The sequence below is a fragment of the Pempheris klunzingeri genome, chromosome 17 (genome assembly GCF_042242105.1).
Source record: "Pempheris klunzingeri isolate RE-2024b chromosome 17, fPemKlu1.hap1, whole genome shotgun sequence".
NCBI lineage: Eukaryota > Metazoa > Chordata > Actinopteri > Acropomatiformes > Pempheridae > Pempheris > Pempheris klunzingeri.
The window spans coordinates 19,693,999-19,721,408 of NC_092028.1; the positions used below are offsets into that span (position 1 = coordinate 19,693,999).

Genomic DNA, 27,410 nt, shown 5'->3' on the forward strand with positions numbered 1-27,410 from the left:
ATCGATTACCACAATTCAATCAAATCAGAACATATCACCACTGCTGAGCAACTCTTAATATATATCTGTTAGAACCAGTTTATCATCCTCACCAGCTGTTGTTGGCCTAAATAAATATCAGTCAAAAGGTGAATAGTTCTCTTTCTGTCTGTTAACTGGTCTGAGTGATGAATTATATTCCTTTATCATCGCTTGCCGCAGAAATGTAGGCGGTCCGTATATAAAATAGAAGGGAGTGGCACATTACGTGAGAAGCTGGGACAGAAAGAGGGTGAAAACACCTAAAAACATTTCAGAGAGATAAAAACAATAAATAAAAATAAATGAATTCCCTTCAACATTTTACTTGTTTCTCTTATCTACTTTTTAAATGTTTGTTAGTTTCCAGGAGAGCATCCCTAAGTCTTTGAAATGAAAGACTTGGTTTTCTTCATATACTTTTTTTTTTATAATAAAAAACAAGTCCATCTGTGACAGAATTACTTCATTAAATTGTCTGCTGTTTTCTCAGACAACACACATTTCCCTTTACTTTTTTTCTCTGCAAAAATCACTAGCAGACGGTCCTCGCAATAAACAGTCAATCCAAATCCAATGAAAATCTTGGAAACAGGCTGACATAAACACAGACAGGCCCAAGAGCCAGTCCACAGATTCTTTTACCTCAGGTCCCTTTTCAAGCAGGGGCCATGAGATCTTCACGCAAACACCTGCATCTTGCCATTGGCCTCTGGGATTTGAGTAATTTGGGTCTGGGCAGGGCCAGCAACTGCTGGGCTGGGTGTGGAATCTGACCAGTCGGAGACGCAGTGAGGTGAGGGGCTGGACCAGGGCTCCGGAGACTCCGGGGACGGGGTCAGGTAGGGGTGCTCGCTGGGCAAACGCAGGTAATGCTTGGGCGTGGCATCGAGTGCGGATGAGTAGCTGTGCTGTGAGGGAGGGGTTGGGTAATCCTCCGTTCCTGCAGTGCTGCCACTAGGCTGGGAGGGCAGGGCCTGAGTGGGCTGGGCTGCTGGCGTGGCTGCCTGTGGGGGCTGAGGAGGAGGCTGGGGCTGAGAGGGTTGCTGAGGCATCTGCTGTTGCTGCTGCTGCTGGAAGAAGGATGGCGGTGGCTGGGAGGTCTGGGGTGTCGGTGGGGTGGAGGTGCCCATGCGAGCCATGCTCTGCTGGTTGGTGATGGTGTGGTTGATGAGCTGCTGTTGCTGCTGTTGTTGCTGTTGCTCAGCAATGGAGGGCAGCTTGACTGGGCTGATGGTGGGTGTGGAGGTAACAGGTGTGGGCTGCAGCATGGCATTACGGTAGATCTGCTGTTGGTGCATCAGCATGTTCTGCTGCTGCATGGCTGGGCTCTGGGGGTGCATGCCTGCTTGGCTACTCTGCACAAGATTCACTACCTGCTGACCGCACTGGGAGGAGCTGGGCATCCGATTGTGCCAGTCGAAGGGCACACTAACAGGACTGACCAGGCCCATGTTGAGCCCCATCTGGCCTGAACTCAGCACATAACCATGGTTGACATCTGAGGCCATGGAGACTCGTCCTTGCAAGGACATTCCCGCTGCTCCCATGTCGTTGAGTTGGGCTAGAGACACAGCAAAGGGGCCACCTCCCTCCAACATGCTATTATGTACCATTGGGGTGTTTGGCACAGACATTGAGGAGTGGAAGAGCCCTGGTGACTGCATAGCCACAGGAGAAGTGGGGTTGGTGATGTAGCCAGCATTGCTAGCTCCCCCGTGGGGTGAGTCCAGTGAGTCGACTGGGGACAAGGTAACTGAGCTCTCCAGTAAGGCACTCTGCATGTCCAAGGTCAGCTTCTTATTGCGGGCCTTGACTGTCTCCTTCAGACTGGTAGCATGTTGGCCTCCCAGGCTAGAACCTTTGGCCCCAGGCCGTCGATTCTTCTTGCCCTGTGGGGTGTTCTTCAGACTAGGTAGGAAGGCACTGGGAGGGCACATGAGAGGAGACAGAGTGTGTCCCCCAGTGAGGTGGTGTCCAGCCCCTCCGTGGCCCTGGGGACTCCTTACTGTGTTGTACTCATCGAGAAGCTGCACAATGTCGTGGTGCATACGCTCCTGAGCAATGTCCCTTGGCAACCTGTCCATATGGTCTGTGATCTCTCTGTTTGCAAAGTGAGCCAGCAGCACCCTTACAGCCTCACAACTGCCCTCACGGGCTGCAAGAAACAGAGGAGTCTCCTCCTAAAAAGAAAAACAGAGCAACAAATCAGAAGCTGTGTTAGATACAAACACACCTCTGTTTAAGCCACACTGATGCAAAAATGTGATTAAAATGGCACAAGTGGATTTCATACCTTGAGATCTTGCATATCTTTGTTTGCACCATTCTTCAGCAGGGCAACAGTGGCATCCACATTGTTAACAGCAGCAGCCCAGTGCAAGGCAGATTTACCTAAAAGAGATAACAACCAATGAGATTACACATTATCACTAAACAGGAACAGCTGCACCAGGACACTCGCTTGGGTGAAAACCTATACATACCCAATTCATCAACTGCATTGACATCCGCATGACAAGTGATGAGTTCCTCTACCATGCCCTCTACTGCAAGCCGTGCCGCCAGGATCAGTGCAGTGGAGCCATCATACATACGGGAGTCAAGATCTGTAGCCCGATTTCGGATCAGAATCTAGGATAATAGAGAAACGGGCGATTTATACAATACTTGCTAAAAGAAGTTATACTATAGACATTTCTACCACTGGTGTGGCCAATAAACAGTATATGTTGATGTATGTTTACCTGGAAGACACCCTGTGCATCTGCGGCCACTGCAGCATGTAGCGGTGAACGCCCTGTGTTGTCCTGAGCGTTGGCATCTGCCCCCGCATCCAGCAGCCTCTTGGCTGCATCGGCACGAGCATATCGAGCAGCCAGGTGGAGCGCTGTCTCACCAGTGCGGTCTGTTTGGGCAGCAAGTGATGCGCCCTGGTAGATTAGGTCAGAGATTATGTTGGCTGAACACTCCTCATTCTCCTCCTCCTCTGCTATCTCAGGCTCTAAGCCGCCTCCACAGAATGATGCCAGCATCAGAGGTGTAAAACCATCTAGTAGGAGGAGATAAAAACAGGCATGGGTGAGTTTATGTGTATTCACCTGTTCACCATAAAAGATCATACAAAGACAGTATTAAAAAAAGTACAGGTCATAGAACTTGGGTTATCTCAAGACTAACCTGGGCCTCGGACGTTAACATCCATGCAGTCACTTTCAAACTCTCCTTGAGGTGGTGTGAGGGCCATTGTGGGAGGCACACGGATGTCTGCAGCTGCAAGGTGATGCTGTGTCCACTGCCTGCTGTCCACTGCATCTTCACTGTCGGACAGCATACTGGGCTCCTCAACCTAAACTCACAGAATAAGAAAATTCAATCTAATTGCTAACTTCAAATCCAGGATGACATGCTGTTGTAAGATTTACACACACACACACACACACACACTCTTGTGCGATTAAGACGACGTTTAATTGAAAAAAAAAAGTTGTGTAACTGACCTTGAGTCTTTTTGCCTCTGGGCAGTCTGAGTCCATCCACTGGTCACTGTGATCTCCAAGGAGAGATTCCTCCACAGTTTTTGGCATGTGTCTGTTTACAGAGGAATAAGTTTAACAATGTAAGCACAGGGAAACTCAAATTGCTAAAACAATTCACTCTCAACATCATTAGTGTTAACATTTGGACAAAAATAACTTACTTCATTCCCAGAGCATCCTGGCCGACGGGCTCCCTGCGGTTCTTGTTGCTGCTGGGTTCCTTCTTAAGGAAGAAGCCCTCAGGGAACCAAAGGGTACTGTGTTCTCTCTTTCTACGAGCAATCAACATGCCTATCACAAGGATGACCAAAAGGAAAAGAGAGGCTATCCCCACCATCATTAGCTTGCCCCACTGAGGTATGAGGTCATCGTCGGGTGGCATCCATTCTGCTATGGCGAGAAGACAAAGACAAGCCAATCACACATTTGTGCCTCATTAGACTTACAAGTTAATTTTGTAATCTTTTAGTAGCCCTACTCACCACGGACTTCTTTGATAGGGTAAGGGAAGCGGAGCATTTCTACAGCTGACAGGGCTCCAAGGTACTCTGCAGCACATTCAGCTGTAGGGAAACAGTCTTCAGAGCCCTTGTAGCACAAGCGGTTGTCTATTTCCAGGTACACTATGGAGCTATAGGAAAGCAGACAGGCAGGTGTTTAGTGTACTGTACGATGTACAGGAAAGGCTTCAGATTTAATCTTTACTGTATGCCTGACTGACCCGATGACCTCCTGTTGAGGCTCCAGCTCCCGCTTGAGGCGTGCCTCTTGGCGGGTGTAGGGGCGGATCATGGCATCTCCATTTTGGTCTAGCCGGAAGCGCAGTGATGTGCGTAGGATGGCACTTAATTTCTGCAGGAAAGCTGTGCGGGTGCGGAGAAGCTCCTCTGGAGGTAGAAGGACTATCACAACCAAGACACCCTCAGCGAGTTCTTCCGGAAAATGTTTTGCACAGTCCAAGCCATCCCAGCCACACTCCTCCGTGTTGCAGCCCTGGTCACATTTTCCATCAGCAAAGTGGTCGATACAGTAGGTTTCATATATTGGACTGGGGGTGAAACAAAAAGAAGGATCAGCTCAAATTTTCTAAGATCAGGACAGAAAAAACGAAATAAAATCTTCTTAACAGTAAAAGTAAACTCACTTGCAAACTTTCTCCTTGGTTTTGCAGTCAAAGTTGTCATACAGACAGTCAGCGTTGTTGCAGGACTCATCGCACTGGCTGTTGTTGAAGACACGCCAGCAGCGAGGATCTGCACAACGAGCCCAGGGGTTCACTGCTAGAGAACAGTCGCCACCGTCCCAGCGACAAGCAAACGTGTTGCATTCCTTGTCGCAAACGCCATCGTTGGCTTTGCCATGACAGTCTGCTAGAGGGCAGGAGGGTGTCTGGGGCTTAATGGTTCCAATGCTCTGCTCGCATCGTTTACCTTTGAAGCCCCAGGGACACTGGCAGTGAAAGAACGGGAAGCCCGTCTCTTCAGTGCACAACCCTCCATTCAGGCAGGGCTGGGAAGAGCAGCCTTCCTTACTTTGATGCTGACACTGGGGCCCACCATAACCTGGAAGGCAGGTGCAACGCGCCCCTCTTGTGGTAAGAGCACAGCTACCTCCATTGTAGCACGACAGCTCCCGACAAGACATGCTTCTCTCACAGTTGGGCCCAGTATAACCCTGAAAATAGATAGATAGAATCATTTTGTTAACACAAACAAGAAAAAGCAAAATACTCAAACTACAAATTCAAATGAGGTGTTTAACTCTGAACGTGAATGTACACTTACAAGCTGACATGTGCAGATGTATCCCGCTGCAGAGCTGCTGGATACAGAGCAGGCTCCTCCGTTTTGACAGGGCTGAGGCTCACATACACTAAACCTGCTCTGACACCTCCGACCTGAAAAACAGCATATTGATGGTTAAGCTTTACACCTGGAAGAGAGTATTTTACACAAAGAGAATTCCCATTGAGAGGCTGAGGGGAGCCTCCAGTTGTCTAACCTGTGAAGCCAGGCTTGCAGACACATTGGTAGTCATTGGGCAACTGGATGCAGTCGAGACTGTTGGAGGGACTGCAGGGGTTAGAGAGACACTCATTTATGTCTCCCTCACATCTTTCTCCTGTGAATCCAGGCGGACAGTTGCAACGGTATCCACCCACTCTGTCCACACAGGTGCCATTGTTGAGACACTTAGGAGGAGTGCTACGCAGCCTCAGGGGTGGAGCGCAGTCGTCTTCATTGATCTCACAGAGAACACCTTCGTAGAAGAAGATTATTAGATATTAGATATTTATAGTGAAGTGTTGTTAGTATTAAACACAGGTTTCTCTTGAATATGTACTTGCATACCTAGTGTGCCAGGGGGGCAGGAGCAGATGTAATGTCCCACCAGATCAATGCAAGTGCCTCCATTCTGGCAAGGATGAGACTGGCACTCGTTGATCTCAATCTCGCAGTTCTGTCCAGTATAGCCTGGCATACACTGTAATAGCACACAGATAACATTACATAACCTGCACAATAGTGACGAAGCACCGTGTGAATACTGACTTTGCAGAAATCTGACAGTGATAAAGCAATGGACTCACATCACATTGGTACCCTCCCACATATCCCCTGCAGGTGGCACCATTGTGGCAGGGTTTGTCTTCACAGTGGTCCACTTGGCTCATGCAATAGCTTCCAGTGTAGTCAGCAGGACATTTACAATAGTGAGTATTCCCAGTGTTGACACAGTGACCACCGTGGTGACACAGCTCGTCCGTCTGGATGCCTGATTTAAGGATTTGGAAGAAAATGTAACTTCAGTTACAACACAATCACAGGCCGAGAGGTCAACTGTCATCCTGTAGAGAAGTTAAACATACCTCTCTGGCGAGCAGCTGTCTCACAGGAGACCCTGGGGATGTCACAGTAACGTCCAGACCAGCCGTTACTACAGTCACAGATGAATGAAGCATCCTTTTGACGGCAGCGTCCTCCATTCTGGCAGGGAGACGAGCGTCTACACCAGTCGACAGGTGTCTAGGTTGGCAAGAGGCAGATGGAAAAATTGTCATCATTTCGTAGTCTAAAAACATAAAGGTATGGAGATTCTAGTTAACAAGACCTTTCAAGAATGTCTGTGAGATATGCATGTGTGTACCTGGCAGCGGTTGCCAGTGTAGCCCTTGGGGCAGGAGCAACGGAAGGACTCCAGGGCATCTTGACAGATGCCTCCATTAAGGCAGGGCTGGGAGTCACACTCATTGACCTCGTATTGGCAGTGGGAGCCAGTAAAGCCTGAGCGGCAGGTACAGGAATAGCCATTGATTTTATCTGTGCACGTCCCTCCGTTGAAGCAAGAGCTGTAAAAACAGAGATTTTCAAGTTTTATTGTCATATTCGGTAGTTATATGCATGTGTGTATGAGCAGGTTGAGAAAAGTACAACAGGATATGTGTCCATGACTCAAACACGAAGGCACGCCATCACCTTTCAGTGCAATCAGGGATGTTGGTTTCGCAGTGGATGCCTGTAAATCCAGGCCTACAGGTGCAGGTGTAGGAGTTCACATAGTCTGTGCATGTGCCCCCATTTTTGCAGGGAGAACTTTGGCATTCATTGATCTCTAAAGCACAGCGGGGCCCAGTGAAGCCTGGTAGGCAGCTACAGTGGAAGGAGTTCACATCATCCGTGCAGGAACCTCCACTTAGGCATGGATCTGATGGCACAAAAGGATAGGACGGATTTGGTCACTCATGATACTGGTACTGTGTTTGACACCAGCAGACAGTTGTAGTGATTCAGCATGCTCAGTTTACAAAGCCACTCACTAGGAGAACAGTCATTGATGTCTGTTTCACAGGTCAGCCCAGTATATCCAGGTCTGCATGAGCACACAAAGCCACCAAGTGTGTTGGTGCAGGTTCCACGATTCTTGCAGGGGTTTGAGATGCACTCATTAACATCTATGTTGCACAACTGACCTGAAGAATGCAAAAGAAAGGTACAATAAAGTTTAATCCAAGATCATGCATTATGCAGTAAGAGTTTCTGTAAGCTTCCAGACAGATAATCTCACAATCAGGCATTGAGAGATGATTACTAACCTTGCCACCCTGACTGGCAGTTGCATTGATAGCCCAAGTAGTCTGGTGTGTGTGTGCAGATGGCATGATTGGCACATGGGTTAGGGGAGCAAGGGGTTAGGACTTCAGCACAAGTGGGTCCACTGTAAGGAAGTTCACACAGACATGTGAAACTTGCCACACCATCCACACAAGTACCCTTGTTCAGACAGGGACTGGATGCACATTCGTTGATGTTCACCTGGCAGAGGTTACCTGTTGGAGAGGCAGAGAAGACATTAAAACCTATTGCAGAGTTGAGTTTTGAATTTTTTTTTGAATCTGTGCATTTTTAATACACCACTAGGGGGAGGCAGGCGATCATCATTCAGGAGGACATGATGGACATGCAGTCTGTAAGGCATTCAGTGACATGACTGAATTACTGCTGTACGTGTGCATTCCTCTCTTTGCCCTCGACTTTTTGATACCGATGGCTGCAAGGTTACTCTGTGTTGTACTACTACGCTCTGCCCTCTCACCTCTGAAACCTTGGCGACACTTGCAGGTGAAGCCATTGAGCTGGTCAATGCAAGTGCCAGCATTCTGGCAGGGACTCGGCAAACAATCGTTCCTGTCCAGGTCACAGTTCTTCCCCACCCATCCAGGCTCGCAATCACAGCGGTAACTGGAAATACAGAGGTACAGTTAATAATAATGAACTGATGTACAAGTAAAAACCTGTAGGATTAACGACAAGGTGGTCATGCCAAGAGAAAGGATAAAACGGTTCATACCCGTTGATGTCATCCCTGCATGAGCCATGGACACATGGACTGCTACCACACTCATCCACCTGGGAGTAACAGTAAGGGGGCTTAAAGCCCTCAGGACACTGGCAGTGAAATCCATTCTCCTCGTCCACACATGTGCCCCCATTCCTACACGGGCTAGATGCACACTCATCTATCTCCACATTACATTTGGGACCTGGCGGGAGAGATGTTGGACATCATCAAAATGTGTTTTCTGTCAATATTTCCAATGAGCATTGTTTTTTTTTTTATCTCAAGTTTGTGGTTGGATTTTCAGAGGGCCTTACCAGTGAAGCCAGGTTTGCAAACGCAGTCATAACGGTTGATGCCATCTTTGCAGATGCCGTAGTCACATGGGTTACTGGCACAATCATCAAAGTTTAACTCACAGTTTGTACCTGCGTTGAAAAAGACATCAACGTTTTTACATTGGCCTTGCAGAAATATGCTTCAGTAGAGAACATTAAAGTGAAAACTATATGGTGTTATGATACATATCGCATATTATCACCCTCAACAGCAGTGTCATTTGCAGACATGCAAGAATAAAACAGGATTCAGCTGCAGTACATTTGTAGTAAACCTTGCTGTACATTTTCTGAAATTATTAATTTAAATGACTGAATTAACTGAGTTTTTCTTTTTTACCTGAAGTTCCATGTTGGCACTGGCACAAGTACTTGTTGACAAGGTCCACACACTTGCCTCCGTTCTGACAAGGGTTGCTGTGGCACTCATTAAGCTGGTTCTCGCAGCGATAGCCTGTGTAGCCGGCATCACAGTTACATGTGTAGCTGGCAATGCCATCTATACAGGTACCATGGTGACATGGGTCTGGCTGACAGTTGTTGATATTACTCTCACAAAGTGTCCCTTCATAACCTAGAGAGGGAAAAAGCACAAGAGGAGATTGATGTTAAGGCATGTATCTGGTTATTTGATTCACGAAGCTCCAACCTTTTGTTGCTTGACAATATGATGCTTGCCTCGCCCGTTTCATCATAAAACACATACTTTTACTTTTTCATGTTTTCACTAATCCCAATTTGTTTTTCCTTCAATGGCCATTTCATCTATTCTTTCTCTTTTTCCTCTAATCATTTGTTACTTTGTTGAACTTCCTCTTTCTGTTCCCCCACTTTTTCTTTATATAAGTGTCTGCAGCTTTTGGTTCTGATCACTGTGGTTTCCATGTCAACAGTGTCTGTGTGTTAGGCAAGTAAGTGTTGGTTTGTGTGTTTGTGTGTGTGTGTGTGTGGAGTGCAGTGCTGAGTTGGGCAAAGCAGTAAAGAAGGGCCCTACACAGGCCTCCCAGTCCTGCTTTTGTTCTCAGTGGCGGAGGGAACAATAGGCTGCACCACGTCAAACAGGGCCACTTCACTCAACAGAAGGGGCCCACAAACACAGGGAATACCAAGCAGCTGGCCACTGAAACAATGAAGCAGACTCATCCATAGGCATAGCTCCAAACAAACATGTTAAATATCAATGTATACACACAGTCAGCTTGTGTATGCAGCCCTTGACAAACTTTACTACAGCTCACTGTATCTAGGTTGGTTTGTTTTTTTCAAACATGGACATGATTGAATGTGAAGGAATGAAAGTTAAGATGCAGCATAAGGTGGTGTGTGGGGGTTTAACAGATGAACAGATGTCGGGGTGATGACCAAGGTTCTTTTCTTGGCAACTGCTGGTGACCCCATGATCCTGAGAGCCGATGACGGAAAGAGTGGGATTAGGGGCCTCAAGTCAGTCTGCTTGGCCAGCAGACATTCAGAGAAATAGCTGACCCCCCAAAACACTGAACACTTAACAAAAGGCCAAACACAGACCAACAAGTGGTTAAGGCTCATCTGCTCTTCTGCCTGGGAAGACATCTTGAGCGGTGTACTGTCTAACAACTATCCACTGCTAACTATTAGGTACAGAAGCTCTCACCTTCAGCACAGCGGCACTCAAATCCATTGGGTCGGTCGTAGCACTTTGCTCCATTCTGGCAGGGAGTGCTGGCGCACTCATCTATGTCGATCTGACACATGGTGCCGGTAAACCCTGGGACATGCAAACACAGAGGTGAAGGGTCAGAAAGAAGGTCCAGTGGAAGGGTCCATGCTCAGGTCAGAGGGCAGTTCAGTCTCTTCTTAGAAGGGCAGAGGTCTTTGGGTAGGTTAGTGACGTCTGGCCAAGAATAGGTTTGAGAGCGTCTCGACTGGTTAAGGACATGTCATCTGTGCACTTGGACCAAAGCTGAGATGACCACTACAAAATGCACTAGAAAGCCTGTGACCTTGATGGGGTTTTTGAGGAGGGACTGACAATAAAATAATATTGCTATCAGGTTGTACGTAATATCTGGGCAGCAAAATGCAGCTTATGCAGCCTCAGCTGACGTCAGGTTATGGTACATTACTGTTATGTTGTCTGCACAATGTCCTCTGCACTGGACTGTCAGGACTTCATATTCTATGGAATATGAGGAAAAAGAGCTAATTTTTGGTAACAGCAACAATAATAACAACATTAATCATCACCATCATCTCTCTATGTATCTATCCATCTATAATCTGCTACTTTAAAAGCTTGAGAAACTGAGCAGGCTTGAAATCAGCAGGCACAGTGCCCAGACAGGGGTGAATTGGTGCATTGGTAGCACACTGCTCAGTTGATTAACAGTGTCAAGACGGTCTGTGTGTTGGTGCTTGGGTTGCAAAGGAGGGTGGGGTATGGGGCGAGGGGTGTTAGAGGAGACGGTGGGATTGTTTTCTCTTTTAGAGACCCCCCTTCCTGCATCAGCTCCACCGGCTCAATAGCTAGATGGGAGGTGGAGGGGGGACGTCTGTCCCAGATGTAAATTGCGGACCTGGAAAAGAATCTCATTAGCAGGACTGCTGTTCCCCACCACCACCAGGGCAGGATGAGGGAGACTGCTGTCCCTTCCACATTCCACAGAGGAGAGGGGAGCGGGTCACAATAGCGTCTTTGTTCAGGCGTGAGGAGAGGATAGGCAGCCTTTTGGGCCTGCCTTTTTATTTGAGTGGTGGCTCTAAACACCAGCAGGCCAGAGTAGTGAGACTTATCCTCCCACCTCTGGTTCTGGGGACATTTAAACTTTGGCTCTCTGTTCTTACTGCTGTTGTCACTTAGAGTTAAAAGAGGTCAGTTAAAAAGTCTTACCTGGCTGGCAGGTGCACGTGAAGCCATTGACCATGTCCCGGCAGATGCCGTCATTCACACATGGGTTGCTCTCACAGTCATCTATGTCAATCTCACAGTAAGTCCCCATGTAGCCTGGAAGACAGAAGTTTAAACTGAATTCACAAACATTTTTGCAGTTCACGAAGATTCACCATGTTTATGTATGCGTGTCAGTTCAAGCCAGCATGGTGTCCATGTTATTGTGTGTACTCTTTGCGACGGGGAGAAGATCTGTGGGAAACTTTTCTCTCATGGGAAGCCTCATAGTTTGACACTGGTCTCTGCTGAACCACAGGATGGAATAAAAGATCCCCAGAGCATCCGCAGTGTTCCCACTCCCCTGACCTGAAATCACCACACCCTACTGTCCGTGGAGCATAACCCCTCCCTGGGTCAGTGTCCCATTCACCAGATGCATGTCATACATTCTGTGTTAGCAAACTATGGAGGGCTCCTTCATTGAGGTGAAACAGAGTGTGGATCAGAGTGCTGCCCCTGGGGAGAGGCTAGCGTGGAATCAGAAATAATCAGCAGCTCCACATGAGCTTTGCCAGGCTGGCTGATGATGAGGAGGGTGAAGAGGAAGGGCCCGTCTCTGGAAATGAAGGGGGAGGGGGAGAGACTCTGGGAAAAGTCCTCTTTCCCTCTCTGTGTGTATGAGGGGTGCAAAGTGGAGCACAGAGGGGCCCTATTGTTCCGCTCCATTCCCACCACTCTACCACTCATTAGTATTCACAGCACACTCCTCCCCCTAACTCCTGGCCCTCTCTCACATCCAGTCCTATAGACCCGACTCCCAGCTCTAATTTGTATAGTTCCCAAAACCCCAGGATGCATGTAGAACTGTGCGTGAGAGTTTCACTCTGTTTTTGTCACTGACTGTCCAAACCATCACTTAGTCCAAACTAATACCCTGTCTGTCTGTACCGTGCACTGAGAGCACACCAGCACCTCCATACCCTCAACATCAATGGGAATGTATTACATAATAGTCTACACTGGCTGTCAGTATGGCAGCACAGAAGACAGTGGTACTTTAGAAGTTCAAGTTTAAATAATCAGTTGTTCTAGTCTGCTACTGGTTCCAGGCTGTCCCACATGAATGACGTCGGGGTGAAATCAGGTGTTCAGTATTGTTTTACTGGTAGTGCTAAAATACAACTAAACAGCTCTAAATACCTGGCATGCAGATGCAGGTGAACTCTCCGATGCGGTCCAGGCAAGTTGCATCATTCTGGCAGGGCATGGACAGGCATTCATTGATGTCAATCTCACAACGTGGGCCAGCATATCCACGACCGCACTGACACTGGAAGGAGCCCTCTGTGTTTACGCATTTCCCAAAATGCTCGCATGGGTTGGCACCTGTAGGTATAAGGCAGCTGGGCATCAGTATATGAAATACAATGAAGAAAAAAAAAAAGATAAAGCAGACCATGATATGACCACAACACTGATAAACTAGATAAAATAGCAGACTTGCCAATTGAGCATTCATCCATGTCCTGGTTGCAGGCGCCTCCTACAAACCCAGCAGGACAGGTGCAAATAGCGCGGCCGTTAAGAGGGTTGGTGTCACACACTGCCCCCTCGTTGCAGGGGTTACTCACACATGCATCATCAAGGTGGCACAGCAAACCTATAAAGAAAGCACAGACCGAAAATATATTGTTACAATTTAGCAAACAGCACTACGAGGAGCACACAAGCCATTTGATGATTTAACTCACCCGTCTTTCCAACCGGGCACTCGCAGAAGAATGATGCTACACGGTCATGGCAGGTGGCGCCGTTGAAGCAAACAGCTATGGCGCAGTCATCGATGTTCTCACTGCAGTCATCTCCAGTCCAGCCGTTAACGCAGACACAAGTATGACCACCGATGGTGTTGAAGCAAGTGCCCCCATTATGGCAGGCGTTTGGCTGCATGAGACACTCATTGACGTCCTCAGCACAGTATTGCCCTAGTGGTGAGGTGACATATTGTTTCACACATACTCTCCATGATATAGATAGCTAAAATGTTATAGTTCAATCATGATTAAATAGAGCTGTACCTGTCCATTCTGGTGGGCACTGGCAATTATAGGTGTTGACACCATCCACACATAATCCTCCATTCATACACTTGTGACCAGGACAGTCATCCACATTGTTCTCACAGTTGTGTCCCTCAAACCCTGAGACAAACAGAGAGAGGAAAGAGTTATGATATACACACGGACTGAGCGTTTATTAAACATTCGCTCGTCCCCGTTCCAGACACTAAGCATTTTTACTCATAACCTTGAGTCATGTTTCCCACACGAGAGGAGGTGCGGGGCAATGTGGGCAGTAAAAAGGTTCAGGGGGTGTCTGATTGTTTACATCTTCTCATGATGGTTCCCACACGATGCCAGCAACAGCCATGACTCCTGCCTGCTACAGAGGTCCGCGCTCCCTGCAGTGTTTGCTTGTTTTATAATCTCTCACAGTTTCAATGACTTCCTCTCTGGCAAGAGACATTTCCTGTCAGTTCCCCAGTGGGAAAGCAGAGGGCCCATAAAGTAAATTCCTTCTGTTGTGAACAGAGCAGAGTGGAGTAGAGTGCCGGCAGGCTGCCTCTTCAACTCTCCCACCACCCATCTCCCATCAGTAGCTATTAATAGCAGAAAGGAAGCTGACCTGGGATGGAGGAGTAAATCCCACCAACAGCACTAATACCTACGTCACCAGGCTGGGAAAATCTGTATGTTTGTAGCACTGTGCTGAGGGCCTGGGAAAACAGTTGGGTTCTGCACGCCGACTCTGATTATGTTTATGTGTGAGTGTATGTATATGCGTGTGTGAGCATGTGTTCCTGTTCTGTTATGCTGATAGAGAGTTATTCTACCTGGTAGGCAAGCACACTCGTACGAATGGTCACTGGTCTGTCGACATGTGCCCCCATTAAGGCACTGAGATGGTGCACAGGGAAGGGTGGACACCTCACATGTGCGCCCGCTGTATCCAGGTTGGCACTGGCAGCGGAAGGACCCATGGGTGTTAATGCAGAGGCCACCATTGAGGCACACGCCAGGCTTGCGGCACTCATCAATGTCATTGCGACAGTTCTTTCCCTGGAAGCCAGGTGGGCAGGAACAGTTGTAGTGGTTATTCCAATTGGCACAGCGGGCCCCATTGGCACAGGGACTTGTGGCACAGGCATCAATGAGGGAGCAGTCTTGGCCTAGAGATTAAATAGCGAATCGTATTCAGTTAAAATACAAACTTTAAATCTACTGTCTTAGATCTGATCTTTCTGATGAAGACAAGTTGTGATAAATGTACCTCTGAACCCTCTCTGGCACACACAGGTGTATTGTGGGATGCCATTGACCACCTGGCTCTTGCAAGCTGCTCCGTTAAGGCATGGTGATCGATGACAAGGATCCAGATGCTGACAGAGAGGACCAATGAATCCAGGACGACATCTGGAAAAACAAATGTACAGACACATGCAGACATTAGGACGTCTTTGGCTTGCAGGTCCAGACAGGTCATAATCTGACATGCAGAGATATTTAAGACAGAGCTGTGACACACAACTACAGCGTAGTGCAATTCCCATCATGTTCTGGGTTTGGCAATCAGGGCCCAGTGACCACTTTGGCAAGACCTGCTGCCTGACTCATATCTTGGCATGAGTAATGCTTCTCAGCCGGGGAATTAATTGTATTTAAATAGGTTACTCCTTGAGTACTAATCATGCATTAGATTGTTCATGAAATAAACTCACATACAGTCGCAAACAAACTTTAAAATACGAACCTGGAGGGAGGCCATCTCACTGTGTCTTATAGGCTTCACAAGGGACACACTCTGTTATTTCCAACAGGAAAGCCTCAGTCTCTCCATGTCAGCTAACATTCCTCAACTGTTACAGTTTTTCCGCACATTAACTCTTGTTTCTGTTCTCATATATGAAAAAGAACACACCCAGAAACAGCAGTCTGGAAACTGAACAACTGCCAATAAATACTGACATGAGTAAAATGAGGATTACACACAGCACACATGGACCAAATGATGGAAGCAGCTGCAGCAACAGAGTGAAACAACATATCTTCCTCCCAAACCAGTATATACCGATATGTAATATCTTAATCAAAAACTAATGACTTGTCTTCACAGAGTTTTAGCTGTGTTTTCAGTCGCCCCTTTCATGTGCATCACATGGAACAGATATGCTTCTGTTTTAATTAATTTAGCTGCCTACATAGACAAAATATCACTTTATATTGTACGTGCACTATATACGAGTAACTACAGTGATTGTGTATTGGTCTCTGACCCTCACTTGGTACTTCTGTGCAGACACAGGTGGTGGACTCACCTAAACCTATATGATAAACATACAAACAGGGCCTCCTATAACTCTCTGCAGATGTCCTATGGGAGTTCAGACAAGGCTCGGACTTACTAAGGAGTCCAGTATGAGCTGGTAACTCTACACCCACAGTAGAGCCCCTGGCTGAGTACAGGCCCCCTCTTCAAACAGGCTGTTTGATGCTGATGACAGAACAGTGACGGCTGGCTTTTGGCCCGCCCTTAGGCTCTGCCTATTCTTTCACTGGGAGAGGAGCCCATGGGCAGGATCAACAATGCATCCCCTCTATACTGGTGTTAGTTCACCTTTTACTTTTTTGATGCCCCCACCCCAATAAACTACAACAAAGCCTAAAAAAAATTGTGGCTCTTGCCCCTGGCTAGGAGATTGAAGCTGGCCCTGCCGGGGAAAAGCTAAAGGTGAAGAGCATGATCAGATCCAGAGCTCGATTTTCACTGAAACTGCCTGCTATCTTTCTGACTGACTCTGATCTAACTCTGTAAAGCTGGAAGAGAAGATTGAGTAGTTTCCAGCTTTTCCAAAGATCATGGTGACATGAAGGATCCTGGCACGTGGACATATCTACAACACAGAAACAGTAAAAAAGGAAACTCTCTAAAGTAATAGTTTGCAGTCATATATAAAATAATCAAACATCTAAGAAGACATTACAGCACTGAGGCACTGTAAGGTGGTCTACAAGTTTAAATGAAGCGGCACTGGAGCACTGATGTTGAGAGAGAGTTTGCACAGTTATTATAGCTACTCTTCCATCTCCTAAAGCCCCCCTAAACACCAGCTTGGCTTCCCCCCCCCTCAACAACCCCCTCCTCTCACGCGCTGAGAGGTCAGATGTCAGAGGTCCCCCATCTAATTGTGATGATAATGTCACTCAGGCTGCAGGGTGTGGGGTGGGGCTGCTGTGCAGGAGAGAATGTCTTTAGAAGGTTGAACTGCTGCAGAGAGCGACGAAGAGGAGGAGAGAGTGGTCTAGTCCAGAAAGAATGTCATGTCATATTTCCTGTAATCCCTCGTCCCTTGCTCTGAAAACACCGCACTCACTTCGAATGCACGATCCCTGTTGCCCTAGCAACCTCACAGACGAACAAGCCAGCCTGACACCCAACCAATCACCCCTCCCCACCCCCCACCCTTGGTCCCCATGGCTATTTGTCATGGCTTGGCTGGGTTTATTTAGAGGCAAATTAACTATGTCTGGAATCTAGGGTGTCACTAAAAAATGGAACACAAATGTGGCACGGAGACGGCTTTGAAAGGACTGGGGAGGAAAGTTGCTTATAGAGCTGAAAAAGTATGACACAGACTGACAGTCAAATTCTTCTGGAGCCGCTCTGTCCTGTAGGCATTTGACTGCTGATGAAAGCCGAAGAGCTACGGCCTTAACAAGACAGTTGTGACTCTCTGTGGACAGAGAATAACTTACAACCAATTCCAGGAAGTATTGTCCGTCCAAGTGCATGGTGACGATGCACGACAGACACTGATACACTTTGGCATAATGTGAGTTAAGCTATGAGAATAAAGTGGACAGGAGATTATTTTTGAGTGTGTTGGTGTACATGTTTGTATGAGTCTATGTAGGTGGATGTGTAAGAATGGCGATAGGAGCTATGCCTGATAAATTATTTGTCCTTCCTCACAAATGCACAATGAACCGAGCAGCCAAAACACACATTCTTTTGTCTAGGCCTGACTCATTGCCAACATGCTACTCCCATAACACACAAATCAGAGTGCTATCAGTGCGTAGACTGTGAGAGACATGCAACTTTGTCCTGCTGCACCTGAAAGTCTCCTTATCAGGCTCTTTACAACCTTATGGATTCCACTGGCTCTGGGAAAAGCGGAGCAGGAACTGAGCCTTTGCCCAGCCTTATTTGTGGAGGATGTGGAAGGCAGGTGCAGGCTGCTGTTGTGCAATTGGCCCCGGAGTCACATTTAGTGAGTGCCGACTTCTGACCTTTGAGGAAGAGTGCAGCAGATGAGGAGGAGGTCTTTGCGTGCAGCAGAGGAATGGCCAGAGTGGGTAATCTCTCCATGTCAGCACATGAGGACTTCTGCCAGCTGCAGCCCCGGCACCATGCATCTGTCCACATCTGTCAGTGCACTTTTGGCTGTCTGGCATCCACCTCTCCTACTAGACTTTAAGCCAAAACAACTATACTGTTTTGCTCATGGAACTGGACCAGTTACCAGCACACACACTCACACACATTGGCCATTTCCGTTATAAACACATGCATTAACAGTCCCTCTTAGCACACTTTCAAGATTGTAACACAAAGGCACCACTGCAACAAAGCAAACACATGCAACAATCACTACATGCCTAAACACAAAGAAAAGAAACTTACAACCAGCCTCAGAGGAAGGGTAGTATCGTGAACCCATAAAAGAGAAGATCCACAGAGAATATTATAAAAGAGGGAGGAAAGAGAAGGCAACTGGTAAACATTTAATGAAGAAAGGTTTTAAGCACAAATGACCGTACGAAACATTTTTCAATTTGAAATGTGACATTCCAGCAGTGTGCTGGGATTTCTTAGTTAGTTATGAAGATCTTCTTATTAAAACCATTTGATTTATGCACAAGAGTTCTGTCACCTATACTTGTGTAACACAATGCCAGTTTTCCTGCTTTCTGGGTCACTGAAGCAGGGTAACCTGAGCTCATCCTCTCCTATACAATAGCAGCTACTCTGCCAGAGGTCAAAGGGCGGCTCACCTGTGAACAAAGAGGCTGTAATCTCTGACACGGTTCATACACACAGTCATGCTCCACAAAGCAACAAGTATAAAGGAGTCTTCCTATCTGAGAGGGCATTTACTAAGACAAATGGAGAGGAAGAGCAACGACAACGGAACAGCCATCTTTTGACTTGGTGCAAGATTTCACCTTTCATGTTACATGACAAGAACTAATCAAAGTTTTACTAAATTATTTGAAGGTGACGCTGCTACAAAGAAATACCAATCTTTGGGAAAACTCTTACAACACTGTCTCTTTCTTTCAACACAGGCCTATTTCCCTAACCCCCTCCTTCCACAAGCAAGCAGGAACCAGCTCTACTCCTTTATGCGACTCCACACTGACACCACACTGCCAACAGGAGCCCATCCACACCCCCCCCCCCCCCCCTCCTACCAATAGCCTCTTCTGCTCTGCTCTCCTCAGCTTGGCTCTCCCTTTCTCAGCAAAGAGCCAGATTGGGGGTTGGGGAGTGTTTTGTGGCCCAAATAAAAGAGCTAAAGTAGTCAGAACTCCTTTGTATGAAAGTGTTGGGGGGGAGCAGTGACCCAAACAGCTAGTCTTTCAGGCCTGGTCTTACACGGACCAACAGGCCTGGGCTGTAGCCTGGCAACAGTAACCCATGGTGAGAGAGAGCCAGAGTGAGAAAAGGGGGTGTTGGGAGGTTTCGTGAGGACAGTTGGAGCACTCCAGAGGACTGATCCCCTACATATGCAGGTAGCACTGACGCCGTGCCGGACCAATTCAGTCTGGTAATTAAGTACGATCATGTCTAAAAGGATGCGTGTTTCAGAGCTTTGAGTGCAAAGTTTGTTTCAACAATTGTGCTTAGACACACAAAGAAGGTATTGAAATCTTTGGAAGGAGGTTTTCAGAGCACCCCCAGAGCATGAATATTAAACATGTGAATATCAGGACATTTAACTTTCTCTTGAGGAAAAGCAATAATGAAGCTGACTAAAAAGCTAGGAAGGCTGTCAGTGCATCCCTCTCTCCTCTGACAGCCCCTCCAATACATGTATAATATATATATATATATATATATAAAATAGATCCAGACTCCAGTGTGGATTGCACAGATCCTCTGCACCAAGAGAATAAAAAAGTACTTTTGCTGCCAAGTGCTCAGTAACAGTGCTATGAATGGGCTGAACAACAGCTCATAGTTTTTACACTTTAGATCATGAAGAAATTGTGAAGAAAAGTGTCAACAGATTTTTGGAATACTCTCTGACATTTTTCAAATAGCCACACGTTTGCCCATAACCACATTGCATGAATCTCAGGGTCGAGGTCTTTCAAAGCATTCTCCACTGAACTCCACCACAAAAACCCCACCCAAAGACCTAAACCGAACCAGATTTCGCTTAACTTTGAAACTGAAATTTAATAAGACCCCATTCCAAACTTAACATAAAAGATCAACTACAATGCCTTGTCCAATGTTTTATCTTAAGTTAGCTTTGACAGTACAAACATAATGAGTGATTTTAGACCTTTTAATCGTTTGTTTTGCTATTTCACAGCAAACATTTGCTGCACAATTAATGTGGATTGAGCACAACCAGAATAATGTCTGATAAAAAACACTCTAGTTTAATAATGTTGACAGAAACTGTTGCACAGAATGATTGAGACTAGCACAGACTCACAGACTCACAGTCCTGAATGAATGGGATTTGTTTATGGTGCTCTGGTAAAGGTTCTTAGTGATAAGCTAAGGAATACGCTAGGAAAACACCCAGAGAATGTCTATTATCTACACTGCTGTCACCCAAAGAAGGAGTAGATATTAAAGAAGGATGTGGGCCAGTCATATCTAATGAAACATTTTTAGAAAACTACCATAATGTAGCCATTATGTTTAACTTTCATGCAGCAAAGTATTTAAGTCCTAAAACCTCTGATAAATCTCAAATGAAGAAAAGGTAAACACTGGCAAAATGCTGCCTGGTTAAAATCAAGATGTCTGTGGAAAATGTGCTTAGTGGAAAAGTGAATGCCTTTTCCTGAATCATTAAATGATGGACCCATCCCTTCCTTTTCTAAAAGGGGAAGGGGGGCTAGGGAAATTTCGCTGGCGGACCTCAGTTATTCTGATCAGGCCTGCCTGAATGTCTCCTCAGAAGCCATTGTCTCCTGGATAAGAACAAAACAGCCAGGGGATGAGACTTCAGAGGCAAGCTTATCCCTACATAAGCATGTGGTCCAGACATACACTGACTCTTAAAAAAAAAAAAAAAGAGTAATAATACAAGCACTCAGGGTTAGTTTTCTGAATGTGTGATGTGCAAGTGAGCGCACGATTTTTCATTTCAACTTCGGATGAAACAGTTTTAGCACAATGTCATGTGGCGAGAAGGGAAGCTGTAATAAAATAATGCAAAGGATGGGGAACATGGAGACCTGGGTGCACTGAGTATGTTGCTTAAGCTTCCCTGATAAGTCAGGGCTGTGCGTAGCAGGGAGGTCAGAAGGCACCGTTTCCTGTGATGGGGCCTGGGAACCAAAGCCTCCAGTCTCTGGTCACGACCCAGGGAGAAGAAGGGACAACAAACCCAAATCTTCCTCCCTATGATGGTATAACCTCTTGCTCGGATAGCACTCAACTCCTTGTGGATATAACCACTGTCCTCCTTTTAAGTCATTTGAAACTACTGGGTCTGCAACGCATCAGTTTTCCTGAATAATGACAAGACAATGGGTCCATCTGCCTGTCAGGACAGCATGAATGATATGGGCTATATGTTGCCTCACAAAATTGCAAAGTAACTAATTTCAAATCAAACAAGTCATTCCAAACGTCCCATTTTCAATGAGACTAGGCTGACAGTATTGTTAAAGGCATTCCTGAAGGGGCTACCATGGTGAATGGATAGGAGGTATGGACAATAACCTGAAAGCACCAGAGGGACAGGAGGAATCTTACTAAGCATTCCTCTCTAATCCACCATAAAGATGCCAAAGAAAACACTAGCCCTGAGGTGCTCTCAACTAAGCCAACAATATAATCTGTCTCTTTGCTACGGTCTGTCAGTAAATATGCGCCTGGGCATGTTTCCACTTCTTAGAGAATTGTGTTCAAAAATGCATTTTTCATCACTTTTTGAGTAAATTATCTTGTAGGTGTTGCATTTCCCATTTGAAAACATTGTACCCTCCGACTGAATTCTTCCATATTGAGAAGGAGACCGAGTATCTGTCCTTTCTCCTCGAACCGTAGAGATTTTGTTACTTTACAAAAGTGAAATAAAGTAGGCTGACACTTTTTAGTAGAGAAGGAGCCCTTCACAACTCGCTGAGCAGTCTGCTTCCAATCAAAGTCAAAGATGTCCTCTTTCATCATGTTCTAAGAGGTTGGGAGGTGCTACAGGGCCATAACAAAACACTGACAATTTATATGCAAACTCTGCCACTGAGGCCAAGGGCAAAGAATTTATAACATAAAGAGCACTACTGTATCCATCCACGGGCCTCACACAGCGGAGAAGCCTCACATTTATTTTCATTCAGAGGATCTGAGAGGAAGGAGTTGGTCGTAATCTGTGATCTGCCACTGTGTGAAGAGACAGACGCTGAGGATGAGCCGCCAGAGCCGGGACAACACGCAGAGAGGGAGAGAAAGAGTGGACCTGGCTGCTGCTGCACTGTGAGAGAGGCAACATGTGCTAGAGGGACGACGAGCTACCGTCTTCATTCCTTCACGAGCTTGTCTCTCACAGTATGGGGGCGGCTGACTGTTCAATGGCAGCACCTGGCCCTATGCTTCCCCTTTGTCAAGATCTGACTTCGCTGGATTACCATCACAACATCCACCAGCTGTCCCCTACGCAGCCCCCCTGGCCTCCCCCTCCCGCCCTCCTACCCAGCTTCCCTCAACCCTTTCCCTGCCCCCAGTCCAGTCCCTCCAGCTGGATCCTCTCTGAATGACACCCTCTCAATCTGCCTAATTATCTCTCCTCTGGCCGTGCCGCTGCGGCCCTCACCAGGCGGCACATTCTGCTCACAGGGCGGAGCCGAGGGGCCAAAGGCTCTTCAACGAGACTTCCTGACTGCTCACCTAGAAAGCGGCACTCTCTGTGACACTATCAACCCTTCACTGTCAAGTTCAAAACTCTGGGCACAGACAAAGATCATAGAAAGACTGCTTCAAAAAAATATCTATTATGTATCCAGTGAGTCACAACACAACAGTGTGTCGGAAAAATGTGGATGAAACCTCACTTTACTGGATTACAAGGCGTTTTGAATCTATGCCACGACGACTACGGCTTCTTTGGAACTTACTTATAAATTGTTTATATCTACCAAATCTCGCCCACATGTTGTTAGCAGCAAACAAACTCAAACAAAAGCTAGCTGGTTTAACATGACGGATATTCTCTGGGCTTGGACCAACATCCAATAGGTTTATATTTTGGCTTTTAAATGCTTTGAGTGTTCTAAGATTTATTCTAAGCAGCTTTTACATTCTGGTTTCACAAACTAACATGTTTGCAGACTGAAACACAGAAGCATGTTTTAGTGCTTATGAAGTGTTTCCATGCCAACGGGAATCATCTCAGTTCAATCGACCTCATGTTAACTGCCTTAATTAAACCATCTCTCACACAAACCCAATGCATGACACTGATTCTGAGCTCTACACTTGTTGCCTCATATCAGGACGCTGGTCATAAGTAAATACTGGATTTCCTGCACTTACGTCACAGCTAAACATGGAATTTATGGCTGACTAGCAGTTGCAGCCAATATCTATTGCAAGTTTAGTGCCTAGGTTGGAGCCATGTTGAAATGCTCAACCCATTCAGACTAAAACCATAAACTGATTTTTGCTGGGTCACTGAAACAGGTGAAATGTGTATTAGAGGATCTGAGGATTACTACTGTAATCCCCTATTAGAAACTCTGGCCTGAAACCTTTACCAAATCATCCAAGGAGGAAGCCAACAATGTCAGAGACACGTGAAGAAAAGTAAACATAAAGAAAAGGAGATGAGAACTTTGAGATTTCTTACATGTTGAAGCTATAGTGTGGTATCACAGCTGTGTTTGCCAAGAGGGCAGAGATACATCTGGTATCTGGAACAGTAACAATGGTGCCTGCCATACACACAGTATTACTATCACATCAGAAACTACTGGCCGTCAGAAAAATTTAAAACAAACGTTCTGATGAACACTCTCTGGAATAGTGAAGATTTCAAGCAACGTTGTTTTCCACTGGTTCTGCAAATTCTTTTCAAATGCCAAAACATGTATCTGTGTCTGCATTTTCTTTCTGTTTTTCTACTCTGCATTGGCCTCACTTTCCTGTGGCCTTTCTTCTCTCCCTCTCTACACCCTGTTGTGATGGTGCCAGGTTACAGGCAGGTATCTGGTGGAAGAAAGGATCTTTTCTGCTGTTTTGGATCTCCTGTTTCTGTAGGCTCCCAGGGGAAGGGGTGGGGTGACTCCACCACTCACCTCTGTCTACGACTGGTCTGACCACTCTCATGTGGCCACGCTCCGCTCCAATGCTCTGCCCCGCTATGGGTCTCTTTCTGTGTGCTATGACATTTGATGTCCCCCTTCCATTAGAAATCCTCTCACTTTGCACTTAAAGCGCACGTTTCTTGGCGCTGAACCAGCGTAGTGATTCCACGTGCCCAACTCCAACATCCCCGACATTTAGACACAGACATGTACACAGCACCAAGCATGAATGAATGAATGGTGTCCTCCAAAAGAAAACACATCCCTTGTGATGAGAGGATGCGAGTAATGTACACACTAGGCTACGCAGAGTGCTGTGTTTATTTCCCCCTACTACTAGGGAAGTGTTATGTCTGTGTGGAGCTGAAAATAAATTATTTGCTCAAAAGATTTGGCTACAAAAATTATACATTTACTAACTTAATGACAACACCCAGCTTGGCTCCTTTAATGATTGAAAAACTGTGGGTGGTGAATTGTTGTACCACATGCAGCCAAGTTACACATTGGCTGGAGTGTGGTGGCCACTATTAGACAGAAAAACCCCTTTATAGATTGTAATGTAATGCATCTACTTTTATGCTTAAAATAATATAAGTATGAGAAGATATTTGCCTTATAATGTGCTTGTGAAAAGTGCATTCAACATACTCAACTTTGACCCCTGCACTATTGTAAACTGCAAATAACTGCAATAAAATAATAAATCTACTGTTTTGGAGGGAAGCAGCTGGCAGCCAAGGAGTTTTTGTTCCATCAATGACTGTATCTCCTCCATCTGAAACACTCAGGCATGTTTCCTAAGCTAAAGGTTTTCTTTAAAAGGACAAATGACCCCCGAGCAAGACACTGTAGGCTATTTAACTTGACTATTGTAATAGGCTCCCACACAACCCCCCTCACCAATTTGAAAAACAAAGGCCTTATCACTGTCAAAAGATTAGAGAGCTCAAAAAATGCTTCAAGAAGGCAGGACACAAAGACAATTCATCAAAAAATAAATAAATTAAGTCTTAAAATTGCTAATAAAAAGAAAACCTTACAAGTGTATAAGAAAATATCACACATTGAAAATAACAATGAAACAAAAAACCCGACGGAGAACATCACTCATGCTAAGTTCAGTACAAAGCTGTGATTAATGTCTCTGACAAACAGGTGCAAGAGATGAGAGTGGCAGCCGAACATGTCGAGGCTCGCTGAAGCTCATCTGCTTAGGCCTAATCGATTTGTCCTATCTCTCACCACTTCTGTGGGAGTGTTGTAAATTCACAGCCAACAGGATATAAAGAACTGAACCTTTAAAAGATCCAGTTAACAAACAATGGCCTGTATAAATCAGTTTACACACAAGGCCTCCGCTTTTGGTTAGGAAACCCTGGGCCCTCAGGTTTTATCCTGGTACATCTTTACATGTTCCACTTACATGCATCGAGAAGGTGAATCTAAGCATGTCCCTCCATTTTCACAAGGTCTGTATTTATCCACGCAACGGAACCCTGTGGGAAATGGAGAAATTAGTTAGAGAACCACAAAACTGACAAATTACTTGATGTCATTCACTTTTATTCTGAAGAGGAACATTTAATCCTTGAAGCAGGGAGTCCCAGCCACACTTTAAATGATGTCCCACTGGAATAGTATAGATGCAGGAGGTCTTTAAACACACTTCAACATATCATGGACATACTAAAATTCGTGCATTGCCTTTAGAGTCACTGGTTCAGATTTCTAGCATGCCTCTGGAGGCAGCAGGCCTTTGCCACTTGTGGCATCTTACAGACACACCCGCCTGTTTGTTGTTTACTTTGTCAAAAGCAGATAAACTTCTGTTTCCCTGGAAGAGATACAAGCTTCCACAATGAGACCGAGAAGTTTGAGAAGTTATTGCTCAACCACTTCAAGGGAAAAATATTCAAAATGTCAATTCAAAGTTAAATGTCTTTGTTCAGAGAGGGAGTGATTATCTCCTGCTTTGGCTCAAACATACAATAAATACATGTGTGGGAAGTGTTCATGTTGAACATCTCCGCACGAGATCAGGCTGCTTTTAAAGCGCTGCCGGTGCTTCAGCAGCTTCTTGGACACTTGGTGAACAGCAGCGCTCATATTGTGCCACCAGACTGCCAAACAAAAGAAAACCAGCCACTGCAGAAAGATCAGATGGAATCTGCACAAGCATCTGTTTCCCCCCTCAAAACACAGAGATTTATTCACATTATTTGCGTGATATTACGACACGTGAAGCGTGTAAACGTCTTCGATATCTGTTGCCCTCATCTGTTGCGGCTCAACTGTGCCATTAATTGGGCTTTGGAAAACTTTGTAGATTATCCGGTGATATCTGTAACTCAAACTGGTAAAACCGCTGAAAGTAAAGAGACTAATAAAAAAGTAAGGAGACTAATAAAAAAGTTACAAAACTCGCCAGTGCTCATTACAAGCCTGGACAGTTAAAGTTATTTGGTGAATTACGGTGGATGGACCGTCCAGACGTGTCCAGTCTTCTTATATGGGTGCATGAGCCGCTTGTGCGCCACCAAAAGTAATTGTTAGTGTTAATTAGTTTGGCTTACCTTCACAAATATGCATAAACAATAAAAATGACAAAATAATCCATGGAATATTCCCTTCCATTTCGGTGGAAAAGTTTCCAGCGTTTCAAGTTGGGCTTTTAGTAGAAATACATCCTTTGTTGAGTTCACATAAAAATTAAGGCTCCAGACTCGATGGGGGATTTTTCATGAAGTCAGCCGGAAAGCGGAGCGTTAGGTCCCAATCCCGTATTATCCTCTGCAGCTCGGCCACGGCTGCTGTGATTCTTGGTTAACCTCCTGAAACTTCTGAAAAACTTTTCCTTCCCGATGTGTCCCAGCGTCTGGTAGCACTCCGCCTCCTCTCTCTCTCTCTCTCTCTCTCTCTCTCTCACCCCCACACCAGATCCTCAGTGCTCAGAGCTCACCACCACCCCAAATACACACACACACACACACACACACACACTTGCACACACACACTTGAACAGACAAGTTAAATTTATTTCACTCCCTTTGAATTGATAGAATACAGGCGGAGAAACATACTGATCAGAGTCCAAACTACAGTTACTCAGTTCTGGACTAAATCACATCATTCACTTTGCTGAGACATGAATGGGCACGAAAACATGACATGAAAAGCAAGTTTTATTATAGTC

At 45.9% G+C, this 27,410-nt stretch overlaps 1 protein-coding gene across 2 annotated transcripts; it reads right to left on the minus strand.

Annotated features, from left to right (window-relative positions):
• On the minus strand, positions 1-26,944 carry notch3 (notch receptor 3). 2 transcript variants are annotated; one of them, XM_070847266.1, is made up of 33 exons: positions 26,791-26,944; positions 25,641-25,713; positions 14,931-15,073; positions 14,494-14,829; positions 13,679-13,801; positions 13,352-13,585; positions 13,105-13,260; positions 12,801-12,986; positions 11,601-11,714; positions 10,365-10,478; positions 9,072-9,305; positions 8,711-8,821; positions 8,406-8,598; positions 8,151-8,296; positions 7,651-7,884; positions 7,375-7,527; positions 7,034-7,262; positions 6,705-6,906; positions 6,427-6,583; positions 6,148-6,332; positions 5,909-6,041; positions 5,559-5,816; positions 5,342-5,454; positions 4,702-5,231; positions 4,279-4,605; positions 4,040-4,188; positions 3,719-3,947; positions 3,519-3,609; positions 3,199-3,367; positions 2,766-3,070; positions 2,505-2,652; positions 2,315-2,412; positions 1-2,201 (listed from the first exon to the last, which is right to left on the minus strand). In XM_070847266.1, the coding sequence occupies exons 1-33, from the start codon at positions 26,849-26,851 to the stop codon at positions 699-701; spliced, it is 7,437 nt and encodes a 2,478-aa protein (XP_070703367.1). In that variant the 5' UTR covers positions 26,852-26,944; the 3' UTR covers positions 1-698. The 2 variants fall into 2 exon arrangements, with proteins under 2 accessions (XP_070703367.1, XP_070703366.1); XM_070847265.1 differs by lacking the exons at positions 13,105-13,260; positions 13,352-13,585; positions 13,679-13,801; ... (2 more) ...; positions 25,641-25,713; positions 26,791-26,944 and having other exon boundaries at positions 3,719-3,944; positions 12,801-12,951.
• Positions 26,945-27,410: the final 466 nt, after the last annotated feature.

Coding starts and splice junctions, on each gene's coding strand:
- notch3 (XM_070847266.1), bottom strand. CDS start 26,851: ATGGAAGGGAATATTCCATGGATTATTTTGTCATTTTTATTGTTTATG. Junction 11,715..12,800: donor CACCTGCATCTGCATGCCAG/GTATTTAGAGCT, acceptor TCTGTCTTCCAG/GCTACATGGGGACTTACTGT. Junction 3,948..4,039: donor CCCTATCAAAGAAGTCCGTG/GTGAGTAGGGCT, acceptor TTCTCGCCATAG/CAGAATGGATGCCACCCGAC.